Source organism: Oryza sativa, chromosome 7 (genome assembly GCF_034140825.1).
Source record: "Oryza sativa Japonica Group chromosome 7, ASM3414082v1".
In the NCBI taxonomy this organism is placed as follows: domain Eukaryota; kingdom Viridiplantae; phylum Streptophyta; class Magnoliopsida; order Poales; family Poaceae; genus Oryza; species Oryza sativa.
The window spans coordinates 25,564,138-25,590,992 of NC_089041.1; the positions used below are offsets into that span (position 1 = coordinate 25,564,138).

At 40.5% G+C, this 26,855-nt stretch overlaps 3 protein-coding genes and 1 long non-coding RNA gene across 5 annotated transcripts; 3 read left to right on the forward strand and 1 right to left on the reverse strand.

The window, feature by feature from the left end:
• Positions 1 to 187: 187 nt before the first annotated feature.
• LOC136357265 (uncharacterized) lies at positions 188 to 5,384 on the forward strand. 2 transcript variants are annotated; one of them, XR_010742475.1, is made up of 6 exons: positions 188 to 537; positions 646 to 753; positions 2,354 to 2,471; positions 3,054 to 3,196; positions 4,258 to 4,350; positions 4,896 to 5,384. It is a non-coding gene; the product is annotated as an uncharacterized lncRNA (long non-coding RNA). The 2 variants fall into 2 exon arrangements; XR_010742476.1 differs by lacking the exons at positions 4,258 to 4,350; positions 4,896 to 5,384 and having other exon boundaries at positions 202 to 537; positions 3,054 to 3,273.
• Positions 5,385 to 8,946: 3,562 nt separating this feature from the next.
• On the forward strand, positions 8,947 to 11,207 carry LOC4343899 (protein TIFY 10b-like). Its single transcript, NM_001422269.1, has 5 exons — positions 8,947 to 9,337; positions 9,476 to 9,626; positions 10,147 to 10,409; positions 10,518 to 10,575; positions 10,672 to 11,207. Exons 1-5 carry the CDS (start codon positions 9,205 to 9,207, stop codon positions 10,799 to 10,801), a joined length of 735 nt encoding a protein of 244 aa, NP_001409198.1. The 5' UTR covers positions 8,947 to 9,204; the 3' UTR covers positions 10,802 to 11,207.
• A 7,601-nt stretch (positions 11,208 to 18,808) lies between these two features.
• Positions 18,809 to 23,720, forward strand: LOC4343900 (oligouridylate-binding protein 1). The gene is made up of 12 exons (XM_015789107.2): positions 18,809 to 19,089; positions 20,290 to 20,351; positions 20,865 to 20,967; positions 21,104 to 21,180; positions 21,275 to 21,336; positions 21,428 to 21,515; positions 21,787 to 21,862; positions 21,950 to 21,980; positions 22,095 to 22,211; positions 22,732 to 22,817; positions 22,931 to 23,104; positions 23,215 to 23,720. The coding sequence occupies exons 1-12, from the start codon at positions 18,952 to 18,954 to the stop codon at positions 23,482 to 23,484; spliced, it is 1,284 nt and encodes a 427-aa protein (XP_015644593.1). The 5' UTR covers positions 18,809 to 18,951; the 3' UTR covers positions 23,485 to 23,720.
• An 839-nt stretch (positions 23,721 to 24,559) lies between these two features.
• Positions 24,560 to 25,565, reverse strand: LOC4343901 (uncharacterized). Its single transcript, XM_015790313.3, has 2 exons — positions 25,102 to 25,565; positions 24,560 to 24,944 (listed from the first exon to the last, which is right to left on the reverse strand). The coding sequence occupies exons 1-2, from the start codon at positions 25,488 to 25,490 to the stop codon at positions 24,740 to 24,742; spliced, it is 594 nt and encodes a 197-aa protein (XP_015645799.1). The 5' UTR covers positions 25,491 to 25,565; the 3' UTR covers positions 24,560 to 24,739.
• Between the last annotated feature and the right edge of the window lie 1,290 nt (positions 25,566 to 26,855).

Genomic DNA, 26,855 nt, shown 5'->3' on the forward strand with positions numbered 1-26,855 from the left:
TCGCTTAGGCCAAATTGTAGTAGCAGACTTTGTAATATTCAGGCCCATACATAATAATCGGAATCACGGGGGCCCAACTACAAACTTCTGGATCCGAAGTAGGGCCCAAATGGATTTCAAGCCCAAGCCCACTCTCTCCTTCCTTCCCGATGCGCTCTCTCTTCACCATGCCGCCGCCGCCGGCGGCGGCGCCGGCGGCCGGCGAGGGGGCTCCCCCATCCTCCTCTGCACCGTCTCCGCTCTAACCCACCGCCTTCGAGTCTGACCCGTCGAGTGCGGCCTCCGGCCGGCGGCGGCGGAGCGAGAAGAGAGAAGGGGAGATGACGCGCCGCCGCCCACGTATCCGCGCGCTTCCCTCCGGCCGGCGGCGTACCACGGCGCCGCCGCTCCCGGGGAAGAAGATGCCCATCGTCCTCCTCTTCCTATCAGCAATTCAACACCGCGAGGACAACAAGAGTCACATGATTCCATGAACCAATAAGGCAGCAGTGTTGTACTGTTCTTCGTCTCCTCTCTCTCTCTCTCTCTCTCCACAAGGTGATTGATCTCCATTTCGTGTACAAAATCTTCTTTCATTACATGATGATGATCTGCACCTGATCGAATTATGATAGTTGTTACATGTTCTTCTCATTTCGGTTACAGCAAAATGAAATGACAGGTTAACTGAATATCCTCAAATCAATGGAGCGAAACTCTGAACTCCTGACTCAAACAACATTTCAGAGATTCATCCTGAATTCCTGATACAGAGTAAGCCCTCCCATCCCTTCTTTCTTGCTTGCCTTGGGCAACTACCAAAAACCCACCAATCATGCAACAATCTATGTGCACACACAAACCAGGCAGTTGCTTCCTAGAAGAGTGAGTTAGTGTGTAGGTAAGAAAAATGTAGGAAAAGAAACTCTCCCTGATGGGGACTGCAGTGCATCAGCATGCAGTTCAGTTCAGGCACGTTCCCTGAAAGTTCTATGCCTCCCTTGCGGCAACTAAACTCTGAAAAAGTCTAGTCAGTTGTGGCGTGCAGCTGAGGGTGTGTTTAGGCGCTGTTTAGATGGGATTAAAACTTTTAAGTCCCTATTACATCGGATGTTTGGATACTAATTATAAATATTAAATATAGACTATTAATAAAACCCATCCATAATCTTGGACTAATTCGCAAGACGAATCTATTGAGCCTAATTAATCTATAATTAGCCTATGTGATGCTACAGTAAATATTCTCTAATTATAGATTAATTAGGCTTAAAAAATTTGTCTCGCGAATTAGCTTTCATTTATATAATTAGTTTTGTAGGTAGTCTATATTTAATACTCTAAATTAGTGTCTAAAGACAGGGACTAAAGTTAAGTCCCTGAATCCAAACACCACCTTAGTTCACGCTAAAATTGGAAGTTTGGTTGAAATTGAAACGATATGATGGAAAAGTTGAAAGTTTGTGTGTGTAGGAAAGTTTTGATGTGATGGAAAAGTTGAAAGTTTGAAGAAAAAGTTTGGAACTAAACTCCGCCTGAGTAAGAGTATATAGCACAAGAACTTCCATATCACAAGTTCACAACCCTCTCTGACACTGACCTCCCAATTCACTTTGCCTCACAATTAAGCTGGCAATGGGTCCATAGGAGCACAGATCCACATCACACACAAGAAACTTACTAGTACTCTATTTCAACGAGTTCACTGACTGTACCGCAGTTAAAAAAAAAAAACTACTGTCCATGTTCCCATATCTTCAGAGTAAGCCTTCTTTTCCTTTTTCTTTTTTTTCTTTTTACAATTTGCCCAGTACTATCAAAGAAATCACGGATTTGGAAAATAGCACTGTATGTGTCATTCTTACGTACAGTGGTATTTCGCAACTCATGTACCTTTGCAATGATAATGGTATTTCCTAATATTTTTTCATTTTTTCCCTCCTGAAGAATCTTCAATAATCACCTCACACAGTTTTGGGCTTCTGGCCGAAGCTTGGCTCATCTTGTCACCAGAAATTTCATTTTGCTGGGATGCTATATCCACCAATTGCACGTAAATTGTAGTACTACTTTTTACCGTTTAGGTGCAACTCAAGTATCAAATTAGCTCTTTTGCAAAACTCTTCAAAAGTGTGTTGATCTGTTTGGTTGGCTTCCCCGTGTGTTTGGTTCACGTTCTGTCACTGCCATGATAATAGGCCAGAGACCAATCATTCAACCTGCAACTTCCATACAACAACCAGCTAAGCTGATCGATTGGGTTTTGGATAACCAGATTTAACACGTGTTGTGGATCTTTGCTACAGGTGTTCTAATCTTTTCATTAGTACCATTCCATTATTCAATATAGTAACAGCAATTGCGATCCGTGCAGCTGCTTTCGGAAGCTCTCAGGCTGTTTTCCTGCAGTACTTGGCCTGTGGAAAAAAATTTCCCTTTGCTCCTCAAAGTGGGTTCCTGGCACGTTGCACACTTGTGCACAAATATCCATTGTAAGTACTATATATATTCTGCTTTGCAAACACAGAAATTATTGTACACCACTATCTCCAAGTACTTATTAGACTTTCCCAAATGGAAATGGTACCAGCAATTTTTCATTACTACCAATGTACGGTCGAGATACTAAAAGATAGGAATATGTCACATGATCTGAGTTTACAAAAATAATTATACTCTAACAAAAAATTGCATACATATAATAATACCATCCACCGATAACCACGCATCTACAAATTCACATGTAGAAAATAATACAACATTTTAGTAATATAAAATATAACAGACACATGTCTAAAATATCCATCTACAGAAGATCTAGATTGAGGATGCATACATCACACCAACACGAATTTAGAGAAGTGCATCGGTTTGTTTCATATTCTTTTATTTACTACTAGATTATTGCAAAGAAAATTAAACATAATAGTCAAAATTTGAGTGTTCGTTTGATCGAAAGCATGAAACCGATTTGAGTGTTTTTTTTCTCTTTTTTCTGAGACCGAATTGAGTTTTTTCCCTCTTTTTCCCGAGACCGAATTGAGTTTTTTTTCCTCTGTTTTTCTATTTCTGAGATGGTACGCACGTCTTGAAGCTAATGGTGCCATGCCGCCCTCGTGCCTGAACCGAGAAACATTTGCTAGTGGGAGGCAAGGAAGGCGATGGCCGATGTAAGAGCACTAATTGTCTCATTGTTTCCATCACAGCAAATTGCACTGTAAGTCATCCAACTTGTATGCCGTGTACTTCCCATCTCAAGGACTATATAACCTCAACATGCCACCTAAAAACTAAGATAATCTCGACCTCTCTAAATCAAACAAACTGGATGGGCTAACAACTCTGACTTGTTCGTCCAACCAGGCTTACATAGTCACTGTTGAAATTTGATTGGGTTCAGTACAAGTCTAGCTAGATTTTTTCAGTCAATTATTTGATAGGCAGGACAGGGAATCAAACGTGAGGAAAAAAAAAAGGAACAGTAGAAGTCTTAGTCAAGATCGATTCCCATCGATTCTAAAAGGGTAAAAGAAAAAGGAGTCAACTAAGCAAACAGGAGAAGTCGATGGAGAGATTAATTTTGCACCACCATTATTTGAGCTCATTTTACGTGGTATCTAGCTACTGTGGAGTCTGGACTAGTCTAGGAATGCAAACCATTTGTCAATGTCATTGTATTATTACCACACACTTTATTTGTTCTGTTTCTTTTCCTTCTTTTTTTTTTGTGAGAATGCCTTGCATGTGCTTTGGGCCTTTGGGGTTGAATACTGACTAGTCGAGCACCCACTTTGAAAGAAGCTACACTCCAACTTCCATTCAAGAAATTGTACGGCCTTCAGAGAATTTGATGACAATTGTCAAAGCAAAGTACATGGTAATTTAGAGAATCGTCAAAATAAAGTACATGGCAATTAGAGAACTATCGAAATAATAGTGTGGCTGGTCTCTCTCTCTCCAACGTTGAGAAACTAGTAACATATAGGAGTAAGTAGGGTCTATAATACCACGCGGTTACCCTTCGATTACTGCGGTAACCTTGTGCGATAATCATTTTAGTTTTAAAATCTTTACAGTTTTCTTGGTAATGTAATTGTTTTTGCGGTTACTGCAATAAGCCTAAGTAGAAGTAATCCTACCAAAACAGTAAGGAAAACCCTCGCAGTACGTCTATAATTTCTTTGTAGAATTCACTGTTCATTTCAATGTATTTACCCGTTGTGTTGAAGACAAGACTCAGCTGACATTATTTAAAATGGTTGTATGTGAACAAGACAGCCTTCAAGGGATTTGGTGAGTGTGAAGAACACTGATCACTACAGCTAACTGTTAGTTGGAATTTCCTGTAAACTACCAAGACCAAGGTTAAAGGTCATTTTCTTTACCTCAACTTGTGCATGACTAATGACAAAAGATATAAATAAATAAATAAATAATCAGTGGGAATAATTGCTCTGCTCGGTGCACGTACTATTCGAGATAAAGAAGACGATTTGGTCCAACAAATCCATCTGTTAATTACTCCTTTTGGGAAAGCTAGTAGTGTGCTTCCCTTTGCTTTTATAATTAATTTATAGTATCATTGATCTCAAGATACTGCAATTTGTCAGATATAATTGTTCTCACCTTGATTTTCACCTCAGTAGTATCACCACGAACACAAGTGGCTCTATTTTTAAACTCGCCACACACGAGAAACACTGCCATTGCAACTTTTATAAAGACTCTGCAACTTGGAAAACAAAAAACACAGGGGATTATAATTTTTCCTCTGACTTGACTGAACTAGTATACGTGCAACACGAGTTCAACTCTTTTTTTTTCCTGTCAGACAACAGCAAGGCTGATTATTTTTCTTTATTTCTGTTAAAACTCTAGAACCCTAATTCGGTCGGTTAATTTTCTGTTCCATGCAGTTGCGTTGCCGCGCCGTTTTAAAATCTTGAATTCAGAATTAGTCCAGAATTTTTTCCAGGGAGAGGATTGAAAAAATGGCGTCGACTGATCATCAAGGCCAAAACGAGTTGCCACTGATTGGCCAGTCGTCGTCTTGTCGAGCACTGATGATCAATCCACAAATAATTGCCCTCTCGCTCCATGCTCGTCAACACTCAACGCATTGTGAGATGAGACCCGTGAAGAAGTGTACTCCCTCCTTTTCGAAATGTTTGACGCCGTTGACTTTTTAGCACGTGTTTGACCGTTCGTCTTATTCAAAAAATTTAAGTAATTATTAATTCTTTTTCTATCATTTGATTCATTGTTAAATATATTTTTATGTAGGCATATAATTTTACATATTTCACAAAAGTTTTTGAATAAGACGAACGGTCAAACATGTGCTAAAAAATCAACTGTGTCAAACATTTCGAAACGGAGGGAGTAATATATAACCTTTTGGTATCTTTCGACTGTGATTGAGTATGATATTGAAATTTAATATTTCTCCAAACACAATCTCCCCTAAATCTCATATTGTTTTTATATATAGAAATTTTCAACAAAAAACTTGAGCTTGTTTTACATGGATATTTCACCGATTCGCATATATGAAGTTTCAAAGAAACTTGAGTTGACTTAAAGCACATTTCAGGGAGGCAGTTTTAAGACCTTAAATGGATATTGTCCTGTTGCTCCTAAAGTGCCATGTAAATACTTGAATACGTTGATACAAAATGAACCTATTATTCCCACACACACAAAAAAGTGCACCTATCATCTGAAAAATTCTACTCCAAATTTGTTTTACCACCCACCATCACCAAAAAAAAAAAAAACCGTTTCACCAACTGAGGAATTATACATAACCGATTTTGTTTGTCTATGTTAATATGTATAGTTTCAAGCCTTATGTTAGCCTCCCTTGCTTAATTCTACACTTAAGCTGTGTTCGTTTTAGGAGGATGGGAACTAATACCTCCCGCACGGAAAATAGAGCGTTCCAGTAGCGCTTGATTAATTAAGTATTAACTATTTTTTTAAAAAAAAGAATCAATATGATTTTTTAAGCAACTTTCGTATAGAAACTTTTTACAAAATACGCACCGTTTAGCAGTTTAAAAGCGTGTGTGCAGAAAATGTGAGTGGGGGAGTTGGGAACGACTACTGGAAACTAACGCAGCCTTAACACCATCCCAATAACCTAGACCTCTACTTGATCTCCTATATATTTTACTTGAATGAATAAATCGCTAGCTACACTAAATGGATCGATCTGATAGATCCTACACCGACAGATTGATTGAGCCCTATTAGCCATGTGTAAGCAAGCAACCCTTTGAAAATCATATATCAAGGACTTGCAAACTGTAGCTAGGCTGTTGGGGAAAGGAACATCGATATCCGACAACGATATGAGATGAAAGCGATGCTAATTGTAATTTCCATGAGGTTGGAAGAGAGCAGGAAGTTTCAGCTTGACAGGCACCCCCCCCCCCTACATCCCTCCAAAAAGGCTGTTAATTTAGGCCTCAATCACGTTCATGCACTTCATAACTTATTATTTCACCAAAGTGTTGTACTTAAGGTTAAGGACACAATTTATTGACTAATCTCTCTGTATTATGTGTTGGTGTTACTTTCCTTTAAAGTACAATATGGGATGTGTGCACACACATGCGCTACACTCACACCACATAAATTTGGTGAACATGCACCTAGTGGTAATTCTTAAATTTGAAGCTACACTATTTAGCCATCTGGCAACAAAGGCACCTACACGTGATTTGGTGTTTGATTCTTTACTATTAACAACTGTTACATACATTTGTCAATAATCACACATGCATAATCAAAAAGTTCTACTACCTCTATCTCAGAATAATTACATTTATATCATTTAACATTTGTCCCAAAAAATTGTATTTCTGCGAACTTGGGATCCAACCTTCTTTTTAATCAAGTTTAAGAATGGTAATTATGTGGGTTTATGGTCTTAACCTTCTGTCTGTTTCACATTATAAGTCGTTTTGAATTCTTTTTCTAATCAAACTTCTTTAGATTTGATTGAGTTTGTAAAAGAATTTAGCAACATCTCAAAAAACTCAAACCTAAAGAAATTTAACTAAGAAAAAGAAAGTCAAAATGATTTATAATATGAAACAAAGTTATTTAGACTTTTCCACTCTAAAGTAAAAAGAATAGGCACGCAAAAAAAATTACTTCATCCTAACCTAGATTCAGAGGCGCCTACTGTAAATTAAAATGTCCGGCACATAGAAAATTACTTTGTATCCTCACCTAAATTCAAAGGCAACTATTTGGATCCGAAAGTCTGACAGAAAGTATACGGCAATGTTTAGATACACAAAACTTTCTAGTCACTTTTACGATGAACACGATCAGGTAAGTTCCATCCTACCTAACCTTTTGTACTCTACAAGTACCAGTCTCAAAGTACATTCATCCTACCCATGACAACCAATCCAACACTTACATTTGTTGGCACTTGGCAGCAAAACCCGACCTGAAAAATTAAATTAAAGCCAACCCAAAGCTGCTGCTACTACTAAACCACTATCAAGAAATTCAAGACGGATCATGGATTCCCCCCCAGCCAGGTGTAACCGGGTCGGGTCAAACCCAAAACCAAAACCCGACCCGACCCGGATCCGACACGTCTCGCGCTCACCGCCTCGTGCTGCATGTACCGACCCGATCGATCGCGCACATGGGGGGCGCGGGCCCCACCCGCAATTAAGGAAAAGGGCGAAAAATCGCTATAAAATAAATCCGGAGAATATTTAAAAGAGGAGGGGGAGGGGAGCAGTCGCGGTGGGGCCCACCACCCCCTCGCTCCGCACACGAACCACGTGCGGAATCCGCGCATTTAGTACTCGCATCGTCCCCCCCAGCCCGCGAAATGATACCGAATTGAATAAAATAATATTTAAAAGAAGAAATCTGTTACTCCGTTCCAAAATACAGTTACTTGTAATAACAAAATATTCTTCTATAGTAAACCTATTTATCCATCAATATCCTTCTAACCCATCACAAAGTTCACAACCCTCGTCCATTTATTTCATTCATCTTATTTTTTATCTCAACAAATCATAATATTTCTCCAATAAATTTTACTTACTTTCTTAATACCTACTACTATGTCTAAAAAAAGATAAACTTTAGCTACGAATCTAGACACGCATATATTCGTAGCTTACATACGTGTCTAAATTCGTAGCTAGAATTGAATTTTTTTTAAGACGCTAGGGTACCATCTATCTATTTTATAATTATTTACTCCATCTGTCTCAGAATATAACAACCAATGATTGATGGTGTTCATCATCTATCTATTTTATAATTATTTACTCCATCTGTCTCAGAATATAACAACCAATGATTGATGGTGTTCATCATTGGTTGCTATATTATGAGACAGGGGGAGTATATTTCTAGAACAGATGTAACTCCCTTCGTTCTAAAACGTAGTACTCTTATTATGATATAATAACAAAGTTGGATAGAGATGAATCCAGTGGTAATAATTGAGATAAGGTAAAAGGTAATTTATAAGTAGTATTTTGGAACGAAGAGAGCAACTATTTTCTCCATTCCAAATTAAATTATGGGATAAACATATCGTAATAATACTATAAATTTAGACATATTTGTATTACTACAATATGTCACATTGTGTTAGATTAACTTATTCCAGTACGGAGTACTCCCTCCGTCCCAAAAAAAAAAGACACCCTGGCTTCCATGCCCAACGTTTGACCGTCCGTCTTATTTAAAAAAATTATGAAAAAAATTAAAAAGACAAGTCACACATAAAATATTAATAATATTTTTTTATTTAAAAGAATTATAAAAAAATTTCATACAAGACGGACAGTTAAAGTTGGACACGAAAATATATAGGGTTTGTTTTTTTTGGAGGGAGGAAGTAGGTAATTAGGAGAAGAAAAAAATGGGAAGAAAGAAAATCCGCGAGGTTAAATTGAATCGAATTGAGTGGTGACCAGAAACCGCAGCGGCTGCGTCGTCTCCGTCTCCTCTCCTTGCTTATAAACGCTCGCGCACGAGCCTCTCTCTCTCTAGCTCTCGCTCTCGCAGCTCAACCACTAGCAGCAGCGGCAGGAAGGCGAGAGGAGGAATCGGAGGTAGCTGGACGGCGGCGAGGCGACGACGAGCCGGGGTGGTGCAGCAAGAACGGCGCGGCGAGCGGCGGGGAGGAGAGATTGGATCGACGCCGGGTAGTTAGGAAGGGAGCTTGGAGAGATGGCGGCTTCCGCGAGGCCCGTCGGCGTCGGCGGGGAGAGGGCGACGAGCTTCGCCATGGCGTGCAGCCTGCTCAGCCGCTACGTCCGCCAGAACGGCGCCGCCGCCGCCGAGCTCGGCCTCGGCATCAGAGGTGAGGAGGAGAAGGGAAAAAAAAAAGAACTCATCCCTTTTTTTGTGGGTGTGCTTCGGCTTGGTTGGATCTTCATCTTCAGCTTCGGTTTCGTGTTGAGATCTGATCACAAGGTTTGGGGTTTTGGTTCGGTTCCAGGTGAGGGTGAGGCTCCGAGGGCGGCGCCGGCGACGATGAGCTTGCTGCCCGGGGAGGCGGAGAGGAAGAAGGAGACCATGGAGCTCTTCCCGCAGAGCGCCGGCTTTGGCCAGCAGGATGCCATCACCGCCGATTCTGCTGCTGATGCTAGGTATGGGGCCATGCCACTTGGTTCTCTGCTTCATTTTTGTGCAGTTCCTGCTCCTTAGGTGTATGTGTGTGTGTGTCCTAGTTCTTGGAATCACGCAGAGAAATGACAAATTTTGCAGTCTACAAAACTTAGCTGTAAGTGCCTCAATAGGTTGAAGCCACTGTTTTTGGTATCAAATCTAGTTGAGGGGAGAGAGGGTTATGAGTAAACATTTTGTTGTTTTTTGCTTTGGGTTCAGATACTAATTGGAATTAGGCAAGCAGAGTTACTAGGTCATTCAGACTTCAGGGAGTTGTTAATGGATCTATAAAAACTTTACCTATCTTTGTTAATAGAAAATTTTAACCCCAAACTTAGGGTTTTTTTTTTGTTTAAACTGGGGCACTGAAAACGTAGTTTCAAAAAGAACCCTTTTTATGCTTGCCGGTGAAAATAGAGTTAGTCAGATGGTGCAGAATTGGAGGGGTGATATACTGGTATCCCAGGTGTTCATAGTGTTCTCTGTGCAAATGAATTTCAGGGAACAAGAGCCTGAGAAGCGTCAGCTGACCATCTTCTATGGTGGGAAGGTGCTCGTGTTCAACGACTTCCCAGCCGACAAGGCAAAGGGCTTGATGCAGCTGGCTAGCAAGGGCAGCCCGGTGGCTCCTCAGAATGCCGCGGCACCTGCACCAGCAGCTGTTACAGACAACACCAAGGCCCCTATGGCCGTGCCGGCCCCGGTCAGTAGCTTGCCTACAGCTCAGGCCGATGCTCAGAAGCCTGCTCGCGCGAATGCTTCTGGTAATTACTCTGCCCTTTCTTGATGTTCATGTCTGTCGGGGTATTGAACGCATAACCAGTTGAATTTTGTTGTAGCAGTTATCAAGTGACCTCTTTTTTTCTGTGTAGATATGCCTATTGCTAGGAAGGCATCACTCCACAGGTTCCTTGAGAAGAGAAAGGATCGGTAAGTTGTTTTGCTGTGATGATTTGCATGATGTTTAAGTTCAGTATTTTGATCACTGCAGTTCATGGATCTAATATGCGCCTTTTGTTGTCACAGTCTTAATGCAAAGACGCCATACCAGGCTTCTCCTTCAGATGCAACCCCAGTCAAGAAGGAGCCTGAGAGCCAGCCATGGCTCGGACTAGGGCCGAACGCCGTCGTGAAGCCCATAGAACGCGGCCAATGAGGTTGCATGGAAACTTCACCAAAGCTCTTCAAAAATATATGAAATGCGCTTGCCGTTAGAGTACCAAATCATATATGTTCTCTCATACCCCATGTTTTAGTGTTTTTTCTTTAGTTCGTGCTTCTATGTTGTTCACTTGTCACATAGTTCTGAATGTAAAGGAAAAAGGTAGTAGCATTGACGACCAGTGCCGAGAGCCTGAGAGAAGTTTTGGCATGTTAACACATGGTGACTCTGAAAATGGCCATGCTAAGGTAAAAAGTTATTGCAAAGGAAACATATATGTATCTTCTGAAATTCTGATCATCTGGCTTTGTCCTTGGCTCTAGCCTTGCTCTATGCAAAGCAAAGTGATTGTAATGGATTCAGAATATAATTCATATTCCTATTGTTGATTTCTGTTACATGGCTTATTGGCTTGGTCCTCCTCCAATATGTCTGCATTATTTGGTCCCCATTATATGTGCCTGCAGAGTCAATTTGCTCTTGGACTTTCTTTTTTCCTTTTCTTGACGCGTTTTCATTTTTTCTTAAATGCAAACCTCATTATTTAGCATAAAATAATAACTACATACACAAACTACAAACTAATGGAATATTTGATGTTCCACAAACACAATTATTAGTGATTGCCTATGAATCTTTTCTGTTTTGTAGCTATATATTTTATCATCATGCAAAGGGGATACAGGGCAGCACAGGAGGCAGCCTGGGGTAGGTTGGATGGCACTGTCAAGCTGAAGATAAGGGTTTTGCGAAGGAAGGTGCACAAGGCAAGACTTGTCACCCCATGCCCAATTCTTTAATCAAAAGATATGAGCACATGTGAGAAATTGGGGGTGGAGATGAGTTGATAGGATTCTTGTTTGACAGCTAAAGCAAAGCAAAGCATGAAGAGCAAAACAACAGGAAGCTGTTTGGAAATTGCAAAGGGGGGGGGGGGGGGGGGGGGAAGAAGGATGCAGTGACCGGGAGTCTCTGCAGTACTGTCGATATGATAATAGCAACTGACATGTGGGATCGGATCCACCTGTCAGTGATTGCTACTGAACCAATTGTACTGCGGAGGATCCATGTCCAGTATGCATACATGATACGGAGTACATACATACAAAAGACATTTTTCAGAGAGAGATGTTTGTTGGACGCATGGGAGCCCACAGTGAGCCAAGTTGCCTGCTTTTTTCTCCTTTCTCAACTTGTTTGTATTATACTCCTAACAAAAGGACTTGATGAACTAGTGCTCACATTCCTGCAACTTGCTGTCTACCAATTGTCAAATCTTTTGATTAGTTTTTTCTCTTACAGAAGATTTTGCATGCCATTCTCGATCATTCCTTTGTGACACAATTTTGTCAGAGAGCTTGTGTAACTCTCTCTCTTTACTCTTCACTGAATCAATTTCAAATTCAGGAATCCAGCCAATCTGGTCAGACTACTTCTGTTCCACGAACCGATAAAATTAACACATCTTGGCAGCTTTACAATACCTTTTTTTTTTCTTGCAGGCTTCTGCCTTGTAATTTACTCATTGATTTGCCCGGTTGATGCATGCACGTACTACCAATCGTCCTTTGTGTGTTTGAAGAATTATCAAAAGAGAAAGATAACAACAAAAAGGCACACCATGTGCTCAAGCTGTTCATGGTTACAACTAACAAAATCCGTGTGCCGTCCTCTGTGGTCCAGGAGACATGCTGCCCTTGTTTCCAGGATGCAATTGCTTGTTTAATCCGAGGCACTAATGATGGGTTTATTGGGTCCAGTAATCCATTATCCATCCAGGTCAAAATTCAGAGCGTTCTTCAGACCACACGGCCACATGGGGGGCATGAAGTGGACTGCAAATGGCAGCATGGACCATTTGAATCGAGCTAGCTGTTCATCATCTGATGGATGAACCAACGACCTACCGATGATTCAGTAGCTACCAAACAGTGGGAAAAACGAATTGGCTGTGTGACTTGCAACAGAAAGAATCCTTGCAAGAAAGAGACTGCCTCAACCTTGTCTAAGTTCTTGGTTGTGTTCTTTAATTTCTTCTCACGCAACTGTAGTGATGGATTTAGAGTTCATACCCGCACGCAAGAATGAAGAAAAAGAAAGAGAGGGATCTTGACAATCGTGGAAAACCGACCGAGAACCGCTCATTTTTCGTGAAACCATTGGTTATCTGTCGTAAAATCCGAGCGGTTTTAGCTGGTTTTTTACGAAGTTGACTGAAAGTGGTGATTTTATCGGTTTCCGGTAAACCAACAGGTATCGGTTTTTACTTCGAAAACGATAACGTAAACCCTGGTGCTACTTTGGAACACCATGTGTGTAATTGGTTTTGGGGGAAAAACTTGAAAAGACTGAAAGACATTGATTCATTCTGAAGCCATTTTAATTATTTTCAATCTGAAAAAACAGGGGGAGCATGGTAGCTATCCGGAGGCAGGGGGAGGAATCTGTCCATTGCTTGCTGCTCCTTTTTATTTCAGTAACTTTAGCCCAGGTCCATTTCATCACATGCTGATTCTTTAGAACTTTAGTAATATAATAATATGCATAGTATGATGATGAATTGATACAGTATGCTTCTACTATTCTGACTCTCCTGTTTGTGTCTGCAAAGCAATTTCTGAATGCACGCTGTTTATTTAAGCAGTGCACGCTTCCGTAGACTGGACTAAATAGGCCGAGTTTAGATCTAAAGTTTTTCTTCAAACTTCTAACTTTTCCATCACATCAAAATTTTCCTACACACATAAACTTCCAACTTTTCCGTCACATTGTTCCAATTTCAACCAAACTTTTAATTTTGGCGTGAAACTAAACACACCCATAACACTGCACTCTGCTGTTGTGTATCAGCAGTGGTTGTACAGTGTACAGTTACTCTGAATGACTGAATCATTCACGTACTATACTGCTTATCCACGGGCTTGCTGTTATTGTACTGCCTCCCATCTTTTAATTTCTTGGACATTGTTGAAAATACTATATTTTTCTTTATTAATTGGCCCGATTAATGGAATGTGGCAGTGTGTGGTTGTGGAGACGAGGAATACTTTGGATATTTCATCACTAAAGCACCCTTGGTACTTGATAAATAGCTATATTTCGATACAAAATTTGAACACGCATTGAAAATGAGAGATTATATATTTAATAAAATTATTTAAAATATAACTATATGAAACTTTTTCATAACAAATACACTAACACAAATTTTAAGTTTAAAATCCTAATAGTTTAACATTATTAATAATTCAATATTTTAAGGTTTGACTACACATATTCTTCATGTATATCATCCATTTTTAGAACGAATTAGGTGTAGTAAGAATATAATGTACTATATGACGGCCCATACTTTATTGCAAAATATATATGGATGGATATATATTAAATGTTATATAAATGATGGATGGATCTGTGTTAAAGTATTATGTAAATGATTTGAGAAATTATGATTTAGCGTGCTTATATGTTGAGTTATGTCTGTATGTTGACTCGTAAGTGTTTAGTGGGTTGATGTGACATGTTTGTAGGTTAGGTTTTAGAATATACTAATGATTGCTATGTTTGTATGTGTTTTTTCGAAATTTAGTGGTTAAAACTATATAGAAATAAATAGAAGATACGGGGTATAATCTCGTATATGTACATCTTGACGTGCAGAGGGGGAGATAGGGGGGCCCAGGTTACAACCCATCGCAGAGGCATCGGTTGCTTACTTGGGCTTTTTCTGTGTGGATGCATATGTGGGCTTTGAGCCCAAGAATGGTTGGGGCATTGGCGATGCATGAAGATGCCACTGTTTATGCTGGACTAATCGCCCGTACAGCACTACAGTGTGCTGCGATTGTTCCATTATTTCAAAAACTTTATGTTCAGTAGTACGCGACAGTGAGATATTTCGATCAAGTTTTTCGAGGATGTTTATAAAGGTAGAGGTAAGTGTGTGCGTGTTATGAGTGTTACAACTATATTATGTTATTTTTTAAAAAAAATCGTTGTCATGTTCCATTGCTCCAGATGATAGTTTTTTAGCTTTCAATTTTTTCAAAGCTATCAGTGGTTGTAATTCTCCGTAACACGATGCGCTCTTATCCGAACCACCCCGATGCCGAAAGCTAACAATGGAGTTCTTCTACATTGCAGCTCGCCAGGGGTTGTTAGTTGGCGCGCGCCAGCTGTTCCCGGCCCATCAGCCCATCAGCCCTCTTTTTCTTTTTTTCGTGATTTTTTTTTTCGTTTTTCTTTTACGATTTTTTTCGCTTTTTTTCTGATTACTTTTTTTTAATCTTTAGCACACTTATTTTTTTAAAAAAAGTTTTGAGTTGAAAGTTTTCAAATCTCGATTTTAAAGTTTTTAAATCTGAGATGAAAGTTTTCAAATCTCGAGTTGAAAGTTTTCAAATCTAAGATGAAAGTTTTCAAATCTAAGTTGAAATTTTTTCAAATTTGAGATGAAAATTAAAAGTTTTCAAATCTGAGTTGAAAGTTTTTAAAATTTAACTTCAAAGTTTAAATCTCAAGTTAAAAATTTTCAAATGTAACTTAAAAATTTTCAATCTATTAGTAAAAAAAATCTCAAAAAAAAATATTTCCTTAATTACTACTATTATTATCCTTAACATAGTTAGTTACGTTACTTAAAAAATGCCACGAGAAAAAAGATCGATCAGCATCGATGGCCGCGTGGGCCGTGGGCCTGAAGTGCTAGCCCGTAGCGCGTATGCACGAATTAGGAATCTCGAGCTCGCCAGCCATAGGAGCACTTTATTGTTCAGAACCGAGAATAAAACTGATTTTAAACGTAGGGGTGTATTTAAAAAAAAGACTCAAAGCTGCGAGCTTGCTTTTTCTAGGTTAGGTTCGAGCTCAGCTTAAGCTCTAAATGAGCCAAGCCCAAACCCAAACTCACGAATTTTATCTAGCCGATCTCAAGCTTCTAACCATCTTGACCATGTATAATAACTTTTATGGTTTATATACCTTGTTAATTTGATAAACTTATAGGCACTAGTGGAGAAACCATCTTTGATCGGTCCACCCAAATCCACAATAGTCCCGGTTCTATTAAAAACCGGGACTAAAAAGCATTTTTAGCCCCGGTTGATAACTGTAAGGGGACTATATCATCTTTTATCCCGGTTCGTGTTATTAACCGGGACTAAAAATCATCTTTAGTCCCGATTGGTAACACCAACCGGTCCCGGTTCATGTCGTGTCAGAGGCTGCCAGTCCCTAGAGATCTTTAGTCCCGGTTGGTATTACCAACCGGGACTAAAATCCTAACTTTACTCTCGGTTGTTGTTTCTAACCGGGACTAAAAATCAAATATACCATATATAATCCCTTGCTGCTATCCTCAAAAATTTCTATCTCCTATTTCTCCTCTTCTCTCTCACACTTATCCTTATCCTCTTCTCAGTCTCTTTCTATTCCTCTCTCAACACTTAGCCGGCGAGGAGCTCGCCCCCGGAGCGCGGCGACAGGGACCCGAGCGCAGTCGGCGGCCCATGCCGGGAGGCGGTGGCGGCCGTCCATGGCAGGCGGCGGCGGCGGCCGCGCACGGCATGAGGAGGCGGCGGCCGCCCGCGGCAGGAGGCAACAGCGGCGGCGGCCGCCCTCGGCGACCGGATTTTTTTTTAATAACTTGTGATTCATTGGATCTAGATCTGGATCTGGGTTATTTGATCTGTGATGTATTTGTGATTGTGATTGTGATGTAATTTTTTTTAAGAATTTGTGATGTTTTTTTTCTGACAATTTGTGATGTGAATATTATGATTTGTGATGTTGCTATTTGATCTGGGGATGTAGGGAGTATCTCGATTTCGATTTGGACTTTGTGATTGATTTTATGATTTTGGAGAGAGTGGTGTGAAATCAATATTCAAAAGAACATGAAAAAAAACTGGGACTAACCCTTTAGTCCCAGTTGGTAACAAGATCGATCTCTACCAATGAGATAAATATATGTTTACCTACACAATAATTTAGCATGTGTCAATGGTAATATTTTTTCTACCTTTTTTTAAGTGTGGTTCACTAGAGAAATGTTATCCTTACCAAAGAATTATCATTGAAATATATCGCTAAGCTTGATCGAGCTCGAAACAAACTTACCTAAAATATGAAATAGGCTCGGCTCGAGCTTATGTTGAGATCTGATTGTTCACAACTCTTTAGAAGCAAGAACCACCACCCCGCAATTCCAGCACCGAACCACCTCCTTTTAAATATCCACAAGGTGCCAAATACACATTGTCTTATCATTACTTTCTCTGCTCGTAATTTTATGTTTACAAAGCTTAATGAAAATATAACCGTAAAAAATATTTTTCATGATAAATCCACGTATTAAATTCAAATAATATTTTAAGTCTATTACTGATTCAATAGTTTCAGATTTGAATGTACCTATTATTTTCTATTTTCTACGATAGGATACGTTAAGGAAATAGATAATAATAAAGAGATACTACACAAAGAAAGTACATGTGGCGTTTGATGGTGTACTCATTGGTGTATGACTCAACCCATCAGAATTTAAACCCTATTTAAAAATAAACATTACTATTTAGTGTCATTTCAATATGATTTTATTGAGAATAGAGTATGTGTTATAAGGTGTGTTCGGTTATATCTAAGTGAAGTGCGTATGTGCTTCCAATGGAAAAAAAGAAGAGAACTTGAAAAATAAAAACAATATATCCATCTCTCACTCCGCAAGCGCGGAATGCAACAAAATTGGTTGGGGGTTTGATGTTAAGGCAGTCCCAAACCTCCACCTAGGATGGTGTCTATAGTATTAAATACATTGTCATGTAGGACTTTTAGCTTATGTAGCACTATATATTAATTAAGAGAGAGAGAGTGAAGAGAGTAAGAAATTGGGTCTCATGCAAGACACACCTTCAACACAAAAAACCTATGCGCTAGATACTATCAAGTTTTGCATTGGGAGAGAATAGTGTCTTCATAATAGATGAAGAATAAATATTATTGGTAGAGAAGAGAGATGATGTATTTATTAATAGCCCACTTTAAGAAACCATGGGTTGTAGAGTATAGTTTCTATTGTGATATCACCATAGACACTGCTTATGGACACTATGGGTTGGGACTGCCCTTAGAAACCGTCGCACCCAACACGTAAAATGGAGCAGTAAAATAGCATATAATTAATTAATTAATTAAACACTTAAAAAAAGACTAACATGATTTTAAATCAATTACCTATATAAATTTTTAATAAAAAAAAATAAAATTACTAAAACAAGTATAATACCATTTATAAGCAGGGGCAATTGCTCATTTCACCATGTTATGAAGCCTATACTAATTTGATTATATTTTTTTCAAGTTTGCTCATTTGACCTTGTTTTTTAAAATTGAAGATCAAGACTGATTTTATTTCATGATGATAAGATAATAGTGTTAACTAAGGGGCAAATTATCCTTTTTGTCCTTACTCAGTTGACCATGCTTCTTTTTTTATCCGAATCCTTGACATACTTGTAATAAAATCTAGCATAGATTCGATAGTTTTGATACAAGTTTCATAGTTTTGGCTTGAAATCGACAAAATCGATAAAATCAAATTAGCAAAATTTGATACATTTATGGCTGAACTTTCAAAAGGATTTTCGTAGCATATTTGTCTTTTTCCTCTCCTCTCTCCTACTCCATCCGTCCCATTTTAAGTGCATCCATTTTCTGTACTCAATTTTGATCGTCCGTTTTATTTGAAAGTTTTTCTAAAAGAAATTAAAAATATAAGTCACGCATAAAGTATTATTCATGTTTTATCATCTCATAACAACAAAAGTACTAGTTATAAAATTTTTTTTAAATAAAACGAACGATTAAAATTAGGCAAAAATGCACTTAAAATTGGCGGAGGGAGACATGGAGTACTTGCTCTATAAGGGTGGAAAATAAAAGAAATGCAGCCAAAATCTCTCACCAACTTTACTAGTACTACTCTATCAACCCTTCTTCCCAGTCAGTCCACTCCACTCCCCAAACCTTCTCGACCCTTCTTCTCCCCTCCCCTCCCCCCACCGTCGCGCGCGGCGTCGCCTTCCTCCTCCGCCTCCGCCGCGCTACAACCCTAGGCCCTCCCGGCGACGGTGGGGAGCGCCCGCGCGATGCTGCCGCAGCAGCAGCAGCAGCAGAAGCAGCAGGCGGCGGCGCTGATGCCGCCGTCCATGTACGCGATGCCGCCACCGCCGCCGCTCCACCACCACCACCACCCGCTCCTCGCCGCCGCGCCGCCCCAGCAGCAGGTCCGTGCCGTGCCCCTCACACAGTTAGCTGCCCGCGAAAGAGGCTGCGGGTTTCGCGGGAGTTTGGTCGGGTAAAGCGGGGGAGCTTTGCTAGTCTCGCTGATTGATCGCTTCGTTTCCTGTGCCTTGGCTCTGCTAGCGTCGAATGGTTTCCAACTGTTGGGTTCCTAGATTTCGATTGATTGACGGGTGTTGTGTGGGGTGAAAAAGTGAAAGCATTGGTGGTCTCTGACTCTGATTTACGGGTGTTGTGGAAAATGACGGATCTTTTGAGTGATACCGAGGTGATTTGCACGAAATTGAGGGGCTTTCTAGTTGTGTTTCATGCATGCTTGCTGCTTGTGGGGAGGGTAGTGCAATTTGGAATTCAAAGACACCTTTTTTCTTTCTCTTGTTTGGAGAATACAAGTCTGAGAATTTGAGTGATCCGAATTTATGCAGTGTTCTGATACTTGATCAGTTAATTTTGTTTGAGATTGGTCTTCAGGTGATCTGGAAGTTTTGTGCTTCTGATTGTAACGAGTAATTAATCGATAAAATCTTGAAGGACTTAGGGAGTTTTGTGTTTCTCTTTGTTTGATTTTGCAAAGGTATAGCCTTTGGGACTTTTGGGTGATTTAGGTCCGTTTGGTTTGAATCCTTGCAGGGTTGGGGATTGTTTGGGCTTAGGTGCCCACTTTTTTGGTGCTTCTTGTTGTCTTGGTTAGGAATATTTTGATTCCTTTTGGTTGGTTAAGTTAGTTCAACCTTATCTAGTTGGGAATGGAGATCACATTACTCTTGTTGCTGTGTTGCACGGATCACATCATTGTGATGTACTGATGTCTAAGTAAAACATGCATCATTGATGAGGTCTGATTTCCTTTTACTCAGGTTAGGATTTGTAGGGCTTGGATTTTAGCTCTCATTTGTAAGGTTCCTATTTTATTACTAGCTGAAATTTTTCTATATTTGACATATACGTCTATTCTGTACCCTGATTGATCGGGAGCGCCGTTTTTACCCCCTTTTGCTGGCAAATAAAGCATGCAGCTTTCTCCCTTCCTCTGTTACATTTATCTCATTGGAACTTTGCTGTAGTATCTGCAGGATGCCTTGTGTAGTTTGCATGTACCAGGCTTCTTTTTGCTAAGGCGTTTCCTATTATTTGTAGATTTTTATTTCTTCTTTCTTTGTTTTTTTACATTTTTATTTTTGCAGATAGAGCCAATCCTTACTGGAAATCTGCCTCCTGGCTTTGATACGAGTACATGCCGCAGTGTGTGAGTCCCATTAGGGATTCTTTTTATTTTTTTTATTTTCTTTTCTTCGTATGCTTGAAAATGCATAAGTTCATGCTTTGGACTTTAGGGCATCTTTTCCTGTACACATGTAATGTAATTTAATACATCTAGCAAGAATCTTCCATTAGCTGTGTACACAAGCACATATTTTGTTGGTGAAGCTTTTGCAAGTCTATCTGCTAGCCACTGTTTTCTTAATTGCATGTTGGCCATGTATACATTAAAACTTTGACACAATGGTATTTTGGTAACATGAAATTTTACATACTATATTTATTTCATAGCTGAAAGTAAGGTGAAAATTTGTGCCTTGAATACATTTACAAGATCTATATGCATTAATCCTTACTAAAAATTGAAACATGTCTAATGTTTTCTGTTCACAAAATAACACGGCAAATTTATTAATCTTTGTATTTCTTATGTAAGAGCATATTTTGCATGGAAGCATGGTCTAATGTTTTCTGATATGCTCTATTTTCATAATTTTAGATATGTTGGCAATGTTCATGTTCAAGTCACAGAGGCACTTCTCCGAGAGGTTTTTCAGAGTACTGGTTTAGTTGAAGGATGCAAGCTTATACGAAAAGAGAAGGTTTGCTTTCATTACCTGATTTTTCTGTTTATTTCAGTTATATTTTTGAAAGCGTATCCTTTGTGGGGTGATTCAGTCTGACACAACTATTGTCATGAGGATCTCATGATTTACTTTTAAACATATGTTTCTGCAGTCATCTTATGGCTTTGTTGACTACTATGACCGCAGATCAGCTGCATTATCAATTTTGACACTTAATGGAAAGCAAATGTAAGAGAAAAGCTATTCATTTCTGCTAGTTTGTTGAAGCTTAATTATGTTTTTTTTTCTCCCCAAAAACACTCATTGAAGAAAAATGATACAGTTTTGGGCAGCTTATCAGAGTTAATTGGGCATATGCTAGTGGGCAGAGGGAGGACACAACAGGTTGATACTATGTTTGCTTTTTATACCAGTATTCTCAGAATTTTTTGATATAACTTTTGGCAAGACATGGTAAATTTTATCACTTTTGCAGACCATTTCAATATTTTTGTTGGTGATCTTAGCCCAGAGGTTACTGATTCCGCATTATTTGCATTCTTCTCTGGATATTCCAGTTGCTCGTAAGTATTTATTACCTTTATCCACTAGTGTTTTCTGCCATTGGCCCAATTTGGCTTTTCCTACCCCAGCTTTATAATATTTTGTGCGTTGTCAGCTGTCCTCTTTTAATTCTTCTGTTGTCACGATTTCATAATAATCATCAGTTGTGTCAGTAGTACCTCTACCGCCACTAGGATACATCCTAGTTCACTTTTCATACCATTTTCTTTATCTTACTAATTAAATTAAGGTTTATCTGGATCTTAAATTGCACTACTTTCTGGTATCTAGTGATGCCCGAGTTATGTGGGATCAAAAGACTGGAAGATCTAGAGGTTATGGCTTTGTTTCCTTCAGGAATCAACAGGTATGGTAATTCTAAAAGCACGTGCATTTGTATGGGTTCTTTGTTTACTCCTGTCACTTAAAAAAAAGTTTTTTGGTGAGCTTACAGGATGCACAAAGTGCCATAAATGACCTAAATGGTATGTCATGCACAAACTCCAAATATTTCTCATTTAAGAATGTACAATGTTTTTGGGTTGTGTGGTTTTGGATTTGGTTGGCTTGGTGCCTTATTCATCTGATCTTATTCATAGGACAATGGCTTGGAAGTCGGCAGATACGCTGCAACTGGGCAACAAAGGGTGCCAGCAATGGCGAGCAGCAGACTTCAGATTCAAAAAACGTAGCTGATCTGACTAACAATTTGACAGGTAATCTTTATGGATATGTAACATATTTGTGTTAGTCATATTTTAATATTTTAAATTCCTTCCATTTGCTAGTATGTACTTTCAGAAGACAGAATAAATTAAAGCATAGTGTTTTAGCTGTGCATTGCAAATGTGAGAGGTTTGGTAATTAAATATAAAAATATAGAATAATATATAGAGAGCCTTCAAACATATTGCTTCCTGCAAATGGTAGAGGTTTGGTAATTAAAAACCACTTCCTCTTTGAGTTCTTCTAACAAATAACTCAGGCAGTAACATTACAAAACATTGCCTGGTTTAACCAGAATATTTTTGTAACGAATGATGGTGTTGATCTGTTCTACTCCTATTTTCATTATGATTTTGCTGTGTGCGTCTTCTTTCGTTGTTGTGCTGCGCACTTGCATGATACTCTTAGCCCTGCTGTTGGAACGAAGGGCTGCAGTTCATTGTTCTTAATACGATGGGCTTCAGTATGAATATATGATGAGTTGTGCTGTTCTTTTTTAATCTTGTTCAGAAGACGGGAAGGAGAAAGCAAATGAAGATGCCCCAGAGAACAATCCACAGTACAGAACTGTTTATGTTGGAAACCTTGCTCACGAGGTAATTCTATTTCAGCGTTACTAAATGTATGGCATATTGAATCCTTCGAACACTAGACGCTGTGAATGTTGTTCCGGTTGTCTTACTGATAAATTGACGTCTTTGAATTTCAGGTTACTCAAGATGTGCTCCATCGTCTTTTCCACGCACTTGGAGCTGGGGCCATTGAGGAGGTCCGGATCCAGCTTGGCAAAGGATTTGGCTTCGTCAGATACAGCAACCACGCAGAAGCCGCCCTCGCAATCCAGATGGGAAACGGTCGCATTCTAGGTGGTAAACCAATCAAGGTGACTCACATTTCCCGCTTCACCGTTTTCGCGCATGCCGTTATCATTCCTCTTAACTCCATTGAACCCTAAGATTCACCTTTGACACCTGGTTACACTTGTCTCTCCAGTGTTCCTGGGGCAACAAGCCGACGCCACCCGGCACCACGTCGGCGCCTCTGCCCCCTCCCGCCGCTCCCAGCGTGACGGCGGCCGATCTCCTCGAGTACCAGCGCAGCCTCGCCTTGAGCAAGATGGTGTCAAGCCAGGCGCTGATGCAGGCTCAGGCACAGCAGCATCTGAAGCAGGCAATGGGGATGGGTGCAGGCGTGAGCCAGGCCATGTATGATGCCAGCTTCCCCAACGTTGGCCCCTCGCAGCAGCAGCTCATGTACTACTGAATAAAATTCCTGCGAGCTCGTCGCTGTAATTTGTGACTCGATCAGTCTGATCTCTTTTTTTTTCTGGTTTTGTTTTAGCTAATGTTACTTTTTTTACGTCTATATTTAGAGTGTTTCTGGAGCTATTTTCGATGTTGTTTCGTACATGGATGGATGGAGAATGTGTAATGGTATATGTGTGTGAAGGATGTAAGCTGACAATTTTATATAATCTTAGTCTAATGTTATTGCTGCCAGCCTGCCATCAGTGGTTTGTTTATTGTATTTTTGCATTAGAAATGTGTTTAAAAATAGCAATGTTGTTCCAGGTTCCAAAGAGTGTGCTCTGTACAAGTATCGCTGCTCGTGGGCTCGTCGGACGGGCCTTGCTACCGGCCCGCTAAAGTTGGGCCCGAACGAGATAGCAGAAAGCGTACGGCCCAATGAAGTTAGGCCGGAACGGGATTCGTCGAAGATGCGGCCCATACGAGTTGGGTCGGAAGGGGATTTCTGCTTACGCGCGGCCCACTATTATTTGGGCCGGAACAGATCCCAGCGAACGCGTGGCCCGTTAGAAGCGTTCAAATATTTATCTGAAAACGAGTTCGTCTCGATACGAACTGAATTCGTAGCTTTTGCTACGAGGCAACGATACACAGATTAACCAAACCACTGCGCGCGTCTTTAATTTGTTTTGGACTTCATAGCTTCGCCTAATTTTTCTTTTCATTTCCTTTTGCTGGTGAAACCTGAAAACGGCTGCATGCTGTAATGAGACAACCTTGCAGCCTGCAGTAACGTACATTCGGCTAGCAGTCGTGTTTCACTGCTTAATCACATATATAATGTGTAAGAAGAATCCATCACCCTACATATGTATATGCATTGTGGATCGATCCAAAGATAAGGATTGCATCTATCACTACCTATAGCATCATGCAAGTATATCGTTCTTACAAATTAACGGACAGATCAGAAAAGATACAAATGGAAAAAAAATAAAAGTATTTTTGTCTCTTAAGAAAAAGTTCCTTTGTTTTTATGCATGTCACTTTAAAAAATCACAAAAAAAAGAGCAACACAAAATACTCAGATATATATCGACTAGCCATGCATGGTGGCCTTGATTTGATCCCCTTTATTCATCCTCATTACAGTACACTAAGTATATTACTATTGTATTATATTATGGTGGAGATCGATTATTATTACAGCCAAGCTCCGATTATCATCCGCCATGCAATGCACGCATGATGCATCATATCCATCACATTCTTCACAGGTCGTCGGCGCAGATGAAGAAGATGCTCCCCTCCCTGCACTCCTCCCCGCCCTTCCTCGCCGCCGCCGCCTCCTTCTTCTTCTCCGGCGACGCGGCGGCGGCGGCGGCGGCGCGGCGCTTCTCCTCCCTCGCCTCGCGCAGCGCCTCCTCCACCACGTACCTCGACCTGCACTCCTCCTTGCAGAACGCCTTCTCTCCACTGCATATGCATTCCAACAAAACACACACACAAAAAAAAAACATCAAATTAATGCAATGCAGTACAAGCTAACATACTGTTCAGCTTCTTTCAATCTCTACTATTTTAGTTGAGTTAATTACTGTGCAATGCATGCTTAATTAGTTACTAATTGTACATGTAGATGAAGCTGGGGCGGCCGGCGAGAGGGACGCCGCAGAGGTTGCAGCACAGCAAGAACTCGGCAATGGCGAACGGGTTATTCCCGGTGCAGATGCTGCACCACGGCACGGTGCAGTAGCCGCCCGAGGCGCCGCCGGAGCTGATCTGCTTGTGCGTCCCCTCCATGATGGCGCGCGCGCTGGGGCGCGCAGGCCGCGCGACGCGGCCGACGACGTCGTCCATGGCGGCGGCGGCCGCGGCCGGAACTGGGCGGTGGTCATCGACGGCAGCGATCGCCGCGTTGACGCCGACGGCGGCGGCGGCGGCGCGCTCTACGAAGACGAAGCATCGGCGGCGGCTCGCCGGAGCGGCGGCCGGTGGCTTGGCTACGACGGCGGAGGCCATAGGAGTTCAGTGTGAGTGAGTGAGTGAAAATGGTGAGATTGGGAGGGTGAGGCGGTGTGGGTTTATATAGCTTTGGGGGGAGAAGGGGGTTGCTTGGTGAGGAATTCTAAATGCCTTTATTTGTTGCTTCCTTTAATTTTGTTGGTACTTTCGGCGCGGCTAAAGCAACACCAAGAGTGTACACAAGTTATTATGTGCTTGGGAGGCTTTGTTTGGCGGTGGCGGCGCTGGTAGGATTTATGGCGGTCATTTTGTACCTTTTAGATGAAAATAAAAGCATTTAACACGGTCTACTCTAGGGAGGAGCGTCCCATCTATCTTATTTAAGACGTAAATGTTAGCTATTTGAGATCCCTTTCTTGACGATTTTATTTATCGTCTAACTTATCAAATTTTGAAATCAAACCTACCCAATCCTCTACAATTAGTTAGTCAGCACATGTTTCCAACCTCCACCAATTCTACAATTTTCTCAGATGGTGAAAGTTGGAAACTCTCAAGTTTTTGCGATTAGAGGAGAAACTCGCTCGCGTTGTCCCTCTTCTCCTATTATCCTTAGTTACATAAATCAAGCACGTCACCCCGTACCTATACCAATCTCTCTCTTCTTAAATAAATCATAAATCAGTGAACAAAAAGTTTTGTCCATATATCTTCTTTGAGATGAAAGGAAAAAAATGAAATATTTGGTAGCTAAATTCATTCTCAATTCCTTCTCTATTTTTTTTCATGTTATTTGCTTTTGTGTGAATGAGAATCTTTACATGATTTCCTAACTCATGTATATATGGAGAGAAAAAAATTTCTCTTAATAACTAAATACTGGTAAAAATTTTCCCACCAGGTAACAACCTTATAAACGGAGATCCATTTAAAACAATCTAGAAATAACATTATACCTTTGAGTTTCCGGTCTTGAGTCCATCTTTCACACTTCTTGTTGGACGAAAATCACCTTCGCCCAACACTCTCCCCCGAGAATATACAAACTTGGCTAGTGGCTACTGTAATAATATCAAGGGTGTGCGTTTCGAGGTTGGCCCACTGCGCTTATATAGACGGCGTCATCGCGTCGCATTTACGCGACCTTAATATCGAATCAAGCCCCTCCAACTATCTAAAATTTACAATCACAGGAAAGAAAAAAACCATTCACGTGTGTCGACCGTGCCATGTGTAGGACCATGTAGCAATGCGGGTAAACCATTTGCGCGTGCCGACCGTGCCATGTGTAGGGGTGGGTAGCGACGTGGGTAGCCGAGTGGGGTGCACATAGCACCTCAGGTTGCCAAAAGGTGTCAGTGGCCCCCACCTCCACTCCACACTCCACAGTCCAGGCCAAAAAAAACAAAAAACAGCCAAAAA